This window comes from Kryptolebias marmoratus, linkage group LG9, assembly GCF_001649575.2.
Source record: "Kryptolebias marmoratus isolate JLee-2015 linkage group LG9, ASM164957v2, whole genome shotgun sequence".
Classification (NCBI taxonomy): domain Eukaryota; kingdom Metazoa; phylum Chordata; class Actinopteri; order Cyprinodontiformes; family Rivulidae; genus Kryptolebias; species Kryptolebias marmoratus.
This window is the reverse complement of record NC_051438.1, coordinates 7,716,436-7,731,127: the sequence shown is the minus strand read 5'-3', so window position 1 is coordinate 7,731,127 and position 14,692 is coordinate 7,716,436. Positions and strand designations below refer to the sequence as shown.

Sequence of the window (14,692 nt, the reverse complement as noted above, 5' to 3'; positions counted from 1 at the left end):
CAGTTACCACCACACAACATATTAGCTTAATATGTGTCAAATCGACTCCAAACATTAATCAGTTTAGATGTTCGTCCAATTATTACTTTCTGAGTTTCATTAAAAATACGTCCAGTGGACCATACTATAGTTTGCTAACAATAGAAACAAATGCGCGCGCGCACACGGGCAGAAACATTTATAAAACAGATAAAAACCTGTTGTTGTTGTTGTTATTCAGGTTGACCAGCAGGCGGCGGTGTTTCCTCCCCCTGTAGGCTGACAGCAGCCAGAGAAGAAGCAGAACGAGGAAGCGGTAGGAGCAGAGGACTGGTTGTGAAGATGTGACGCTCCAGCAGCTGTCGGGACAGAAACTACTGAGCAGTTAGATAAAAGATAAATAACTAAAAGCTGACAATGCGATGGGTAACTGCTGGGCTTACTGTGTCCGGCTCTTTAGGCGGGAAGCCAACAGGATCCAGAGGGGAGGCGGGTAGGTGAAACAAGGCGTTAGCCTAGCCGTTAGCTAGCTAACATCTTCTGGTCCTGTCACAAGATCCGGTTACTGAAAACGTGGCTAACAGTGAGTTTAGCTGATAACTGAGAGCAAAGCTGTGTGTCAAACTTCTGGGATGATTTAACCGACAGGACAGACCTGTCAGTAAGCCTCTGGTTGGACGATTTTTTGGGGGGGGGGGGGTTAACCTGCAGTACCGGTGGGAGTGAAGACCCCACCCCTATTGTTGACAGCTAGGTCAGATCCAGTCACAGCACCAGCAGGGCAGGCTGAGCTGGAGCTTTTAAAGGGGATTATACTGTAATAGTTGATTTATCTGCAGTTTTTTTTTTCATTCAACTTGACTTGAATGTTATGTCTAATGCGAAAACTGGGTTTGAAATTGTCTGTTTTGGTGTCGCTTTCAGGTTTTTTCTGTCATCAACATACATGTAAATAATTGATGTTTTTAGCCTGATTTCACCTCCTTTGTTCAAATAATAGAAGCCTTTTTTGTCCTTTAGAAGCAATCTGTATCCCACTGGTCCTTCTACATATTACATATATTAGTTAACAGTTTTTCTACTAATGCTGCTGCAGTGGTAGTGTTACATTAGTGATACATTGTTAGCTTAAAATCCTTTTATGTTAAAAAAATGTTTTGTGTTTTTATAATATAATATTAGAGCCATGTCCCTGGATTAGAAAAATGTTTTAAAGTAAAATGGTATAGGCAGGGGTTATATCTTCATAAAACTGTTGTCATTTTAATTGTAAACATCCATCCATCTATCCTTTTTTAATCTCTTTTTGAGGAAGGGTAACAAAGAAAGCTGGTCCTTATCTGCAGCAGTCATTAGGCAAGGGACAGGGTCCACCCTGAACAGGTCACCAGTCCATCACAGTAATCATAAATTAGCTAAAAAGTAATTTATGATGTAGCTCTGTCCTGCTGTGACTCATCTAAGCTAAAATGATCACACGTCGAGGTGTCAAAGGGCTATCACAATTTAGACTGAAACTAATGGTATGTGACATCATCACTTAGTGGTAAACTTTAATGTCTTGTCTGGATGATGGCGGATGGGCCGACGGATCAGGGCCTCGTCTGCAGTAATGAGGGCGTTGCTCCACTCAGTTTACTCGCCTGTCTATGTTCTAACCCTCATTTACAGTCATGACATTCGGATCATTTTCCAAAAGATACAAGCGGCTGGAATTGGCTCCCTCCGTAGGACGGCCAGGCTCAGTCTTAGAGAAAAGGGGAGAAGCACAAAGTAGAGCAGCTACTCTTCGATATGGAAAAGGAGTCTGGTTAGGATGACTTCTGGGCGCCTCCCTCCGGAGGATTTCCAGGCACATCCCACTGGCAGGAAACTCGGGGGCAGACCCAGAGCACGCTGGGAAGATTATATATCCTCTCTGGCCTGGGAACATCTTGAAATCCACCAGGAGGAGCTGGAGAATGTCGCTGGTTTAGAGGATGTTTGGGTTTCCCTCCTGGACTTGTTGCCTTTGCAACCTGAGCATAAATAAATTAGGAAAATTGCTGGCTGGCCAAAAGTATAATTAAGTGAAATTTGTTATAGTTGAATAAGATGTATTTCAGCCTTATTATTGAACACCATTTTCGGGTTAATATCTTAGAGTTTATTCTGTTGTACACAGTGGGCTACTCTCATTTCTGTCAGCATTGACAAAGCTTATTTTTTCCCTTTCATATATGATAGTTGATTCTAGCCACAGAAACTTGATTTCTTCAGCAGTGTGTTTATTATTATCTTCCTCTAGAATTTCACCTCCAGTCAGGTATCTTAATCAGGACTATAATAATATAAAAAAACACTCATTTGTGATAATATGGTTGAATTTGCAGCTGTTTTAACATTTAGGAATCCCAAGTAATATTTCTTTAGATTTCTGTACATTATTTCTTATATTGACTGTAATTATATTGCCAGGTCGAAGTACTTCCGAAGCACCACCACAGGAGAGCATTATACAATAGAGGTATGAGTTAACACACTTGAGTGGTTTTTAGTTTTGGAGTGATCATTTTTTTTTAATTGGTGTCGCTTCATTGTTTTTTTTCAAATTTGCAGTTTGAAAATCTGGTAGAAAGTGATGAGGTGAGTCTGATTTCATATTTATATTTGGAATACGTCTTCAGAGGTGTTGCGTTTTCTCTTTTAATCATCCCTGTTCTACTTCTTATGGCTAATTTTTATTAGAACAGGCTAAATGTTTAATTAAAAGCAGGACTGTACAGGTACTCCGAGGGGACTTGTTTCGCTCAGACTGTAATCAGAGTTTCCCCCCTGGGCTGTTAAATCTTAATGAATAGAAAATAATAGGATGCACTTACCTCTGCACTGAGATGGCAGTCATCCATTTTTCTTCCAGGGAGTAACTTGATTACTCTGTGAGTCGAACGATGCAGCAGAGTAGATTTATTTGACACTGAGGTTCCACAGCTGACTGCAGTGATGTTGTCTGTTGTGTTTCAGGCTGAGAGCCCACAGCCCTGCCCGAGGTAAGAAAGACTCGTGAAAGAGTCATCATGAGCATCCTGCAGCCTTAAAGGGAAACTTTGGTTTTGTGGGTCCTTTTTGGGGGTCCTGTGGAAAAGTTATGGATGATTAATGTCTCCCCTGTTGTTGATAGCGCTTTAAACAACCTCAGTTTGAAGAAAAGGAATTAAACTCTGGCTGGATTGATGATCTAAAGGCTTGTTATCGTCATCTTAAAACAACTCCAGTTTCCAAAACGTCATTATTTCACATTATTTTATTGACCCGTTGGCAGTTTCTCAGCGCTTCTTTTGCTTTTAAAGAATTCTATGATTATTTGCAGACATAAGAAACAAAACATTTAGGCACCTGCTGCAGAAATATCACATTATTTCTGCCTAATAGTATTAATTGAGTTGTTTTAAGATGGCAAAATCTGATCTGAAAGTGGTCCTTGGACTAGATATTATTACGTCCTCAATGAGGTGGAAGTATTTAAACCTTTGTGCTGCTGTCAGTTTCACATTAAACAGTTAATTCAGCAGAAATATTATAAAATTCCTGCTGGAAGTGCCCCAGGCTGCACCTTAAATGCTACAGCTAGCTGCTGCTACTACTATTTGCACTTACAAAAACCCATCAGATTCTATGTAAATAACCACGTATTACAAAGTGACAGTGGAGTAAAGGTTTAAATAATAACATTTTCATGAACCACCGTGGAGTTTTGGATATTAGGCTGTTTTAAAATGACTTCAATCCCCTTTAGTCTTAGCTGTGTTTGAACTAGCTGTTAGCTTGTGAGTCCTGTCAGTCTTAAACTCTGAGGTTGTTTAAGGAGCTATCCACATCAGGTAAGATATTATTTGCTCATAACTTATCCACTCAAAATGGTCCTAATTCTGTATTCCTTTAAAGCTTTGAGTTTTTTGACGTCTTCTCGTTCTCTCATCAGGCCCATCAGTGAAGATGAGCTCAAGCACCTCAAAGAACATCGTTACGCCGCCATCTCAGACAAGCAGGTCCTGATCGACCAAAAGCTACAAACCGAGGTAGGATCAAGTTCTCCACGAGTATCTGTGTCTCTTGGGTTACCAGCCTCCATTATTTCATTTTGGTTTAGACTTGTTTCGGCTTACTTTTTGTTTGGAATTTGCTTCTTTATGTTCTTTTTTTTTGTTTGTTTGTTTTCTGTTTTGTAAATTTCTGTTTGTTTGATTTTTGTTTCTGCTCAGTTAGAGGCACAAGAGGAGAAGTTGAGGCTAGAAGAGGAGGCTAGAAATGCCGCCCAGCGCGAGGCCGCCAGGCTGGCTCGTGAACGAAAACTGAAGGAGGTGAGGCAGCGCTGAGCGCTCCCTTCTGCTAGTTTACCTAAAGTAACTTCTCCTCTAACCTACCGCTCCTGTAGGTGGGCGGTCCTCAGCCTTTTGTGTTGCTATGAGACTCAGTGATGTGTCGTGTATTTTCTGTTTAGCTGTCCTCTTTTTGTTCTCGTTAACCTGTTCAGTCAGGGAGGGACGTGTAAGTTACCTAACAAACCACTTCTTAGCATGGCTGCCCAAATGATTACAAACTACCACCTTTCAGACACTTTGTAGTAAAAAGCAAAGGTCTTACCTCTTTGTGAAGAACTGTAAAGATGTTAACAGTGTCACAATAAATAATAGACTACATTGAAGCGTCTAGTTATTACTTATCACATGAAAAAAATGGTTGCGTTGCATCACAACAATCAGAAAAAGCTTTAAATGACACTTTAGAAAACATATTATAGAAAGGTATGACTTCAAAAAGGCTATCAACATTTAAATCTCACCTAAAAATCACTATATTGTTAAATATTCTGAAGTCAAGTCCTGACCTTGAGGATTTTTGAAGTTGCCTTCAGTGGTCAGTATCTTACTCGGAGTAGAAATAGATCAGAGTAATCTTCAGTGCGGACTATCAGGCAGCAGCTTTGGACATGAGGTGTTGACTAATCGAAACAGGGCCGCTTTGGAAGCAGTTAAATAAACCTTTACTCTGTTGTCACTTTTGCCTAATATGATTCTTTACATAGAGGTCTGTGTTGAAGACCAAGATAGATTGTGTTAAATGTGACTGCTTTTGTAAACAAACAAACAAAACAGCAACTTTGTAAGCATTTCGAGCAAACCCTGTCTTATTGGCATTACTTGTTAGTTTGCCCGGTTACACTTAGGCAGCATAAGATGCACACGGACCATCCCTGGTAACAAACCACAGACTTCTACGTAAACAACCTTCTTATGCAACAGTGACAGCGATGTCAACGTTTACAACACAGCTTTTTTTAAAAAAAAAAAAAGGTGTTGTGAAATCTTTGAGACTATAGTTGTTTTAGGGCAGAAAAAAAAGTACTTTAGAGCCGGCTCTGACACCCATTGGCTCGTTTCCCCTGAGATAACTTCTGCCTGATGTTCCAAACTAATAACCCTCTGAGTGGTTTCTGCTGCAGGTGAGATATTGATTACTTTAACATAAACCCAGACGCAGCAGCACGACTTGCATCGAGCCGTTTACCAAAGTTATCTTTCCACGTGGAATAACTTGAACAGCTCCGTTAGAAGAAACAGTCCAGAAGTTTCCTCATGAGCAACAATAGTTACATAGTTTCTAAATTCAATAGTTCTGTCAATTATCTCACTCATTCCAAGTGATTTTTTTTCCATTTTATTTTTTTAAATCACAGGTAGAAATGTATATGTATTATATCTCAAGTTAGACTATCTGTGTAATCGATTTGGAAATTCAGATAACTCCATAAGGTGCACCTTTTTTTTCTCCTCAAAAATATTAGCAAAAAATATGAATGGCTTATTTATTAGAATCGTCAGTGAAATTAAGAGACCTTTACAGCCTGAGCTGTTACACGTCACAAACAAAGACTGTTGACATATAAGAGTGATAAATAAATAAAACAGTCTACTCTTGAGTTGAGGTGAGGTATGAAGCTGAATGACATCAGTGGCTGCTTATTGGCTGATTTTTCTTTTATTTATTTCTTGTTTTTGCTTTTCATTCCACATCTTCCACAGCTTCTCTGCTGTTGCTCTGTCATGTTAGGCTTGAACTGTACCCAAAAAAAAAAGAAATCAAATGTAATAATCTTTTTTTCTTTATTTCTTCATGTGTTGTTTTTGTTAGCAGCTGCCTGCTCAGAGGACTCAGGGGAAAGCAGATTGCTCCGGCGGTGAAACGCAGGAGAAAAAGTGAGTTCTTAAAGTTCAGCCGAGGACTCATGAGGTTCTGCTGAGGGGTTTTTGTGGTTAGAATAAAATTTCCCCTTTAACCCCAGATGCTCCTGTAGCAGATGATGGAAAGATGGATTTGCTTTTGTCATACGTATGGTCCATTTAGACATGATTTTTGGGTTTTGTGTGTGTGTGTGTGTGTGTTAAAACCTGCTGTATTAACTGTCTTCACATCTCATTTCAGACAAACCTCTGGGGAGGATTTTGATGTTTACCTCCAGAATGTTAAAACCCAATCTGAGGCCTTCAGGAGCAACAGTGAGGGACTTGTTTTATATTTCTCAACACACTAACAAAAAGCATTTTTTTAAATTTATTTTACGGCTAAGCTACTTTCGGAGGGGATTGCTGCGCAGTAATTATCTGTCTGTTGGCACAGGACTCCCCTCTGACACAAACACGGTGACTCCCAACACGGAGTACAGCTGGGATTTCACTACAAAGACCCGCTCCACCAACGATGACGGCACCTCTCTGGATCTGGAGTGGGACGACGAGGAAGGTTAGAGGAACAGGAGGAAGGGGTGTTCTGTACAGACGTGTCACGTGTTTCCATACTCAGGTTCAGGTCACACTTACTGTCACTCAGACCTCACAATAAGAACAACACAGGTTTCCAGAGACAACAAAATAACCAATTAGGCCATGTAAGATTAAAATAGATTAATCAAAGCTAAAATCACAGCTGTAAAAGAAATCTGCGCAACAGGGTTAGCAGTACAACAGCAACAGTGAGAGCGAACAGGGCTAATGCAGCATTGACGCACGTCGTTACAGTGCAGCGTGTCCAGGACTGAGGGGGCAGAGCCGTTCAGCGGTCCTACTGCATCAGTCTGGATGTTCTTGTGCCTGGATACAGTGTGAATTACATAACCAGACTGAAGGGAGCTGTAACCAAATTAAAGGCCCAGCAGTCCTTGGAGGAATGTATCATCCAGAGGTTTAAACTAAGATCATCTTAGGTTTCAAACCTGGAAAAAGTGATATTATGAGAGATCCTGTGGAACCTGTTGGCGCTCGACATGCAGCATGTGTTGGAATACGGCCATCATCACACCAAATTTTAGCACAATATCTGTAAAATTATTATAGCCAGTTTTAGTCTCGGCTAGTAACGATTAGCTGTGGTGGTCTCTTTGAAGCAGCTTGACTCCAGAAGTTAACCAGTTTTAAGTTAATTTTTTTAATCAGTTTTATGATTAACGTAGATGTCCATCCAATGATCACGTCCTGTGAGTTTCCTAAAAACCTGTCCAGCGATTCATGAGATATTTTGCTAATAGACAAACAAAACTGACTCCAGGAGATAATGTTAAAATTTTAAGCAAAGATCTTGCACAATCAGTAGCACTCAAAGTATATGTTGGAGATTAGCCTTAGCGACTAGCAGATTAAATTTTACCTCACTCATTTTAAAGTTCACAGAGTTACAGCCGTTTTTGTGATTTCTCATGTCAGTCAGCTGTGGCAGCCATCTTGAATTAAGTTAACTTGAGAAGTCAATCAGCTGTAGATGTACAACCAATAATCAATCTTTGAAAGTTACATTAAAATCTGTCCAGTGGTTCTTGAAATATTTTGATAACAGACAGACAAACGAACAGAGATGCTAAAAAATGAAAAACTGACATTAAAAAACATCGTCGCCTGCCTTTTGCGTTTTGGCAGCGTGCAACAAATGTAATATAAACTTCACTGTCTTTGATCAAACTCTGCGTCTCTGCGTCACAGGAATCAACCGTGCCCTTCCTGCCTGGGAGAGGTCCCGGACCGAGGAGGACATCCTGCGGGCGGCTCTGAGGCCCGGCGGCAAGCAGGCGAACAGCGGGCCCACCTCGGCCTCCGAGGACTCCAACGCTCTGGAGTGGGAGAACGATTTTGTGAGCACTCACCCAGAGGACGCCGTGGACGCTGAATTTGAAGGGTTTGTCAACCCCGTCCTGGACACCCCGTCGGACGACGTCTCGGACTGCGGCCTCAGGTCGGACAACCAGGACAGATAGTGTCCAGCACCAAAGGAAAAAAATCCGCCGTGGCCTCACCAGCTTTTTGCCTCGTGGAATGGAAACGTACCTACGTGCTCCTCGTATCCTGCGGGATCACGAGGTGGACCTCAACACCTCGGTACGGTTTTTAATCAAACATGTTTATTTTAGTGCCTTCATTTCCTAAACTGGCTGGTTCCATTCATTCCTCACGCATCGTTCAGTAAGTGCTTGTTTTTCCAATCATCGGTGTGCGGGTGATCATCCTGAAAACAAATATTTGCTGGCAAGCTAATCTGAGCGATGAAAGTGGACACAATCCACGGGTTGCTTGTTTAGCTGGCAAACGGAATAATTATTAAAAGTGACATTTGTTTTGATCTCAGTGCCTGGGGGACCAGAAGCAGCTGTAAAACCTGTTCATCCTTAGGAGTTTGGGATTGGGAGAAATCAACAGAAGCACACAAAAACCTGCAACTTTTGATTGAGTTTAATGCCTGCTGGTCAACTAGTAACCAAAGTCAACTCTGCCAATGACTACTGACAGAAACAAAGTGACTTATTTAACCATTTTTTTGGCAAATCTGTAAACATTTTCAGCCTCTGTTTTTATTTGAGCACCTGTGATTGTTCTGAGCTGTAGATTAGCATCAAGTTTTTTTTTAGTCCAGCGAATCGATTGTATAAACTATAATCTCAGTCCGGACTGTGCTGTCCAAAAGAGGAGGGAGTGCGTACAGTGCTAACCATGTTGACCTTTTGACATATTTATACATGCAAATAGCTTTTCAATCAGTTTTTTTGAGCAAAAGTATTTGTAGATGTAAAAATGTTGTTGTTGTAAAGCAGCTTATGTTGACTTCTCAGAAGTGTATGGCCTCTTTGATGCAAACTTCTGTCTGGATGTTTGAGGCTTTTCTTTTGTCTCAAGTAAATTAACATTTCACTGGGATTCAAATGAGGCTTTTTTTAGCCTCTGAGGTGGTCTCTCACTGGGCTGTGAGTAGTTTGCAAATGGCATTCACGAGGGAACCAACAGAAAGTACAGCAACTTTCACAGAAGCACGCAGCCCCCGTTGTTTGGGTTTTAAGCACGTTCCGAAAATTTGTGTGACAACTTTTCTCTCAAAATAGTCAACGACCTGTCTCGAGAGCACCAGATCTGTGTTTTGACGCCTTCGCAGGAGCTCTCCTTTGGCTGACAACATCTGAGGCAAACGACAAGGTGTAAAAACAATCCTGACAATAAGTACGAATTACTAAAAACTGGTCCAAGTCTGCCTTTGTAGAGTGTACTCCAGCAGATCAAATCATACAGCTGAGAACAAACTGAGAGACCACTGAAAATTTATTATTCTTATTTTAATATTTATAAGTACGTGTTTGAGTAAAATTAGCATTTTTGTTTCATACTATGACCTACTGACAACATTTCTTCCTAATTTCAAGTAAAAATATTTAATTGCAGAATCAGAATGGCAGGAAAGGTGTGTTTTCAGACATCAAATAATGCAAAGTAAACAAGATTACATTAACTTTTAGACATCACTGTGTTATTGTTTTCACTTAGTAATAGATCAGAAATCAATATTTGGTGTAATAACTCTGAATATTCCTCTGTTTTACACATTCTCCTGCTCTCAACACGTGTTTTACCTTGCTGTTGGGTGACTTTTTGCCACCCTTAGTTCAAAGGTCAGCTCGGCTGTTTGATGGCGTGTGACCGTCCATCGTCCTCTTGATCACATCCCAGAGTTTCTCACTGGGGTTCAGGTCTGGGTCAACGTGTCCCTCTGCAAATAAAATCAAAACTGAACTCTTTTTTTTTTTTTTTTTGTCTTTTTTCTTTACTCAAACTTTTCTTTTCAACTCTTTAGGTGCGGTCAATAGTTATTTTGTAGTTGCTCTGTTTTTACCATCCAGCTGGTACTTTAGCTTTTGAGGTTAATGATGACTACAGGAGGGGGTTTTATACTTTTCCTTGATAAACAAGATTTCATTAAGTAGAATGAGGTGTGACACTGGAGTGGAATGACTGTAATACATGCTATGATGTAAAATTAGCAGTTCTCTCTCTTAATTTGTTCTGAAGCTGTACATGTTGTGGACAACAAAATAATGAATACAGTTTTGCAGGCTGTGCACATGAAAATATGCTGTGATTTTCAAAAAATTGGAAGCTCAAATTGTGGGCTCACGACTTCATGGTCACTTGACTGCTTACAGAGTTCAGTGAGACTGCGACGGAAAATTCACATATTTTTTCACAATTTTCCCGCAGTTTTGAGGGACGTTTCTTTTTCACCAACTATTCTCCCATCGGTCGCAGCTCAGTGACATACCACCTTTAGTAGATTTGTAAATGAGTTGAGAATTCTCCTGTAGAAAAGTTCACTTGTAGGATCAAATTTCCTCTTTCAGATGGCTGGTTTCAGCTTTTCTTGCAGCACTTGTGAATGTCACTCAGAACTCAGAGTTCAGTCGTTAGGTCATTCGACTCTCTGAGGGTTATAAGGACTGTTAGACCTGATTTTGAGCGCCCTTTAAAACTTGTGTGTTTGCTTTCACTCCGTCAGGAGGACACTGTGATTACACAACACTCAGTCGATGGTCGGCACAGCCACATCACTGGTACACGTGACATTCACCATCAACAACAATGGTCCTTTTAGTTAATTTATACTTGTCCTTCTTGTATCCCCACCTCATACTTTGCTGTTACCTTTCCGTACTACCATCAAACTATAGAAGATAATAATAAAAAATATCCAGTGGAGTAAATGGACTGTACTTAAATGCGGCTTTCTTACCAACCAGGCCGCTCAAAGCGCTTTGCAACGCAATCTGTGCCCTCGTTTATCCATCCACACACACATTCATACACACTCTAGTACGACGATCTGAATAAATCATTCTATGAAGACTAATCAGTGATTTGGATCAAATTTATACAGCAATAGGGCACACATCAGAGGCAGTGAGGGGTTCAGTGTCCTGCCCAGAGACACTTTGACATGTGATATACTCGTGGAATCGAACCTCCAACTCTCTTATTGGAGGACGACTGGTCTAACCACTGATCCCCACTGCTCATGAGTTCAGATAATCAAAACTGGAGCAGCTGCCAGAGTGGGTACAAACTACGGGCACAAAGAGAGCAGAACTGCAAAGGTATGGCGTGGTAAAAGTACAGGTTACCGTGGAGCCCAGTGGAGGACTCTGTAGTTGGAGCTTCGTGTTGTGGGTCTTTATTTGGTTTGATTATTAAAGCAGAATATGAAAGCTTGCTACAACCATTCAGAGGAAGAGTTAAAGGAGCCAAGAGATCAGTCTGCACTCCTTTAAAGAAGGACACATCATAGCCAACAGCTTCTACTACTAACGCATTTTAATAGTGCGAGTGCTGTGAATTAGTCTACATTCAAGCATGGATCAATCACATTCCTTTATATCACTAGAGATTCCCCTTTGAGGGAAGAAAACATCTATTCTGAAGCAGGAACTAAAGGAGCTGATAAAAAAAAACTTCTATTTTTTTATTGTTCCGTTCACTTTGTTCCAAGATGTCTGTCTGTTGATTGTGTTCTCTGTGGACTGCTGAGACTTGTTTCCCATTACCTCACTGTTAAAGCAGCTTCTGGACAACAACAGCTTTAAAGACTTACCTGCAGATACTGGGAGGAGATTTCGGGCTGTTCTTCTTTTGCATTCAGTGAAGTTTTCTTGGACCGCCTGTCCTGATTAGCACTTGATGTTTCTGCTAGAGTACTTTCTTTTTCTGTGAAATTACTTTGTTCATTCTTTTCTTTTTTTAAACCATGACTTATTTGTAATGTTATTCTTCCATCCACAGCCTTTTCCAGTTTATGATCTGTAGATTCAGGTCTGTCAGTAACAAGGATGAAGGCAGAAGTTTACCCCAATTTATTCATCTATAATTATTTTAGATTGGGTTCAACATTTCTAATCTCCTTCCTTTGGAGAATGATGTAAAGTCAGTCTTTGTCATTAATAATGAAAAGTTTTTAGAATATATTTTTTTTCCATATTGATGAACCTAAAGATAAACAAAATAAGAAACTTTCTTCCTTGAGTTTCTGAGCTTAATTTTAACTGATGCTTGCATTTCTAAATTAAATGATTAAATTTAAAAAGATTAAATTAGAAAATAAGATGCTCTTTGTTAAATAGGACGTTCCAATAGTTTGAGATGAGGATCTGAGGATCTGTTGTAGACAGCGCTTTGAACGACCTCAGTTTGGAGAAACGGAGTTTAATTCTGACTGGATTGATGAGCTAAAGGCTAGTCTGACCGGGGCTGAGACCAGCTCCAAGCACAAATAGCAGTAGCAGCTAGCTGTAGCACTTCATAGACATTAGCTCAAAATTAAACTGAGACTGTTCAAAGAGCTATCTGCCGCAGGTAAGATGTTGACTGTAATCTTTCCACAGAACCCCACTTCAAAGATCTAACATGTCTCTCTGTTACGGTCCGAGGACTGCGTTAAATAAAATCAGGTCCGCTGGTCACTCAGTAAGGTCTCATCTCCTACATCTAACCTCTGTTTATATGTTAAAGTAGTGATTCTCAACTGGTGGGTTGTGACTCAAAAGTGGGTCGCGGAGCTGTTTTTAATGGGGCACGGGGCAACAAAATGTTAAGAAAATGAAAATTAACATTCTGATTGCTATGTCAGCCTAACGGTTGAATAAGTGACTAAATTTTAATAACACATTGTTATATATTTAATGTATGTACTCAGCTCAGAAGAGTTTTGGTTTTTATTTAAATGCAGCTAATTGAGCGTAAGAGGGAATATTTCCTTCTCTAGCGCCGCCACTTCCTGTTTGTTTTGATTTATTATTGAACTTGTTTTTCTGTGTTGGCCACGTTGATATTCTAATCTATCTCAGGATCAAACTGCACCATCTTTTCATTCAATGAAGTGAGGCAGTTAAAAAATGTTCCTTAGTTTGGGTCACAACACGTTAAGGTGGGTTTAATGGATTTAAAAATGAGAAATGTTGGACGTGCTTTTTCCCACGTTGTTTGCTTGTTCTTTGTTTTTAAATTATAAAGAATATCTCATTTGTTCTGGCAGCTGTTTGAGCGCCTCGCATTTTATTTGGGCAACTACTCCGGATATTTTTCAATATAGCTGCATTTGCACCTCTCGTTCACATGCAAGCAACATTTTTGGTGAGGAAAACAAAGTTTGTTTGTTTTAATTCAGTTTTTGTTGTCTTTATGCAGATAACTGGTCATTTGTCTCACTTCATCCTGATCTCGTCACGATTAAGCTTTTAAAGGGTTAAAAACTATAAACGGTATTAAAAGATAAAAACGAGCTACAGTTAAAATCTTTAGCCAAACTAAGAATGTTCTTTCTTTGTATTTAGGTGGTGTTGATGTTGTTGTTGTTATCGCCACCTGGTGGCAGGGAGTCAATATTTCAGCTTTTTGTTTGGAATCATCTGGATGGAGATTTTTTTTTAAAATATCCATCCAAAACAACATCCATTTGAATAAATATCCAGAGTAGCGTTCACACGGCCCAAATCCTTGTTTTTATTCAGTCATTTAACATTTTAATCCAGAGCAGATTAAAAGTGCAGAACAATCAAATCTGACATTAAAACTAAAAGATGGTGAATTAGGAGAAACATCAAGAAAAACTAAGTGCAAGGTTTTCCAAAAAATGCTAAGAAAAGCAAGCTTCCATGAAATTATTTTATTTCATTAAAAAAATCCCAGTTTTTCTCTTAAAGAAGTCCCATTTCATGATGTGCTGTCAGAACAGGAGCTCTGTACGTAAAAACTTCAATTATCCCAAGCATTCTCTTCTTCTTTAAGGTCATTTAAACTAATTTGCTTTTATGTCAATCTTGACCCCATCAAATATAAAATGTGATTTTACTTTTAAAGTATAACTTTTTGTAAACAGATCATTGCACAATCATGTCTTCAAGCTTAATATTGCCTCAAAGCTTTTAATGAGATGAAATATGTCAACTTGTCAACAGCCCGAGCATGAAAACACTTTCAGTATTACAACAGCTAAAATACCCAGGCTACAGGAAGTTATTGATATGCTAATGTTAATGCTAACTGCTTAAACATATACTGAACTGATAGCAGAACATGGCTGTATGTGGACTGTAACAAGAAACGATCCTCACTTAAAGGGGGTTTCTCTGCTTTCTAGGTACAGCGGAAGAATGTTGTTTCTTTTGATTTTCCAGGGAACAAAATCAATTTTAAAAGTAAGGAATATGTTTTTTTTCTGCTGTGAAAACCAAACCAGTTTGTCTAATATCTAACAGAATTCTTTAATCTTAATCTGATCTATTTAAGATGCCAAAAAACTTCTTTTTTTTTGTTTTAAACTGCGTTAAAATCATCCAGATGAGTTAATAATCAAACACAGTTCTGTTGTTGCTGTTTTTACA

The 14,692-nt window shown here is 39.5% G+C and overlaps 1 protein-coding gene across 2 annotated transcripts; it reads left to right on the top strand.

Annotated features, from left to right (window-relative positions):
* The first annotated feature begins 268 nt into the window (after window positions 1-268).
* ap1ar (adaptor related protein complex 1 associated regulatory protein) lies at window positions 269-14,601 on the top strand. Of its 2 annotated transcripts, none has more exons than XM_017440315.3 (10): window positions 269-472; window positions 2,437-2,485; window positions 2,578-2,604; window positions 2,983-3,008; window positions 3,941-4,037; window positions 4,221-4,319; window positions 6,151-6,215; window positions 6,442-6,515; window positions 6,637-6,759; window positions 7,989-14,601. In XM_017440315.3, exons 1-10 carry the CDS (start codon window positions 402-404, stop codon window positions 8,258-8,260), a joined length of 903 nt encoding a protein of 300 aa, XP_017295804.1. In that variant the 5' UTR covers window positions 269-401; the 3' UTR covers window positions 8,261-14,601. The 2 variants fall into 2 exon arrangements, with proteins under 2 accessions (XP_017295804.1, XP_017295805.1); XM_017440316.3 differs by having other exon boundaries at window positions 270-472; window positions 6,154-6,215.
* Window positions 14,602-14,692: the final 91 nt, after the last annotated feature.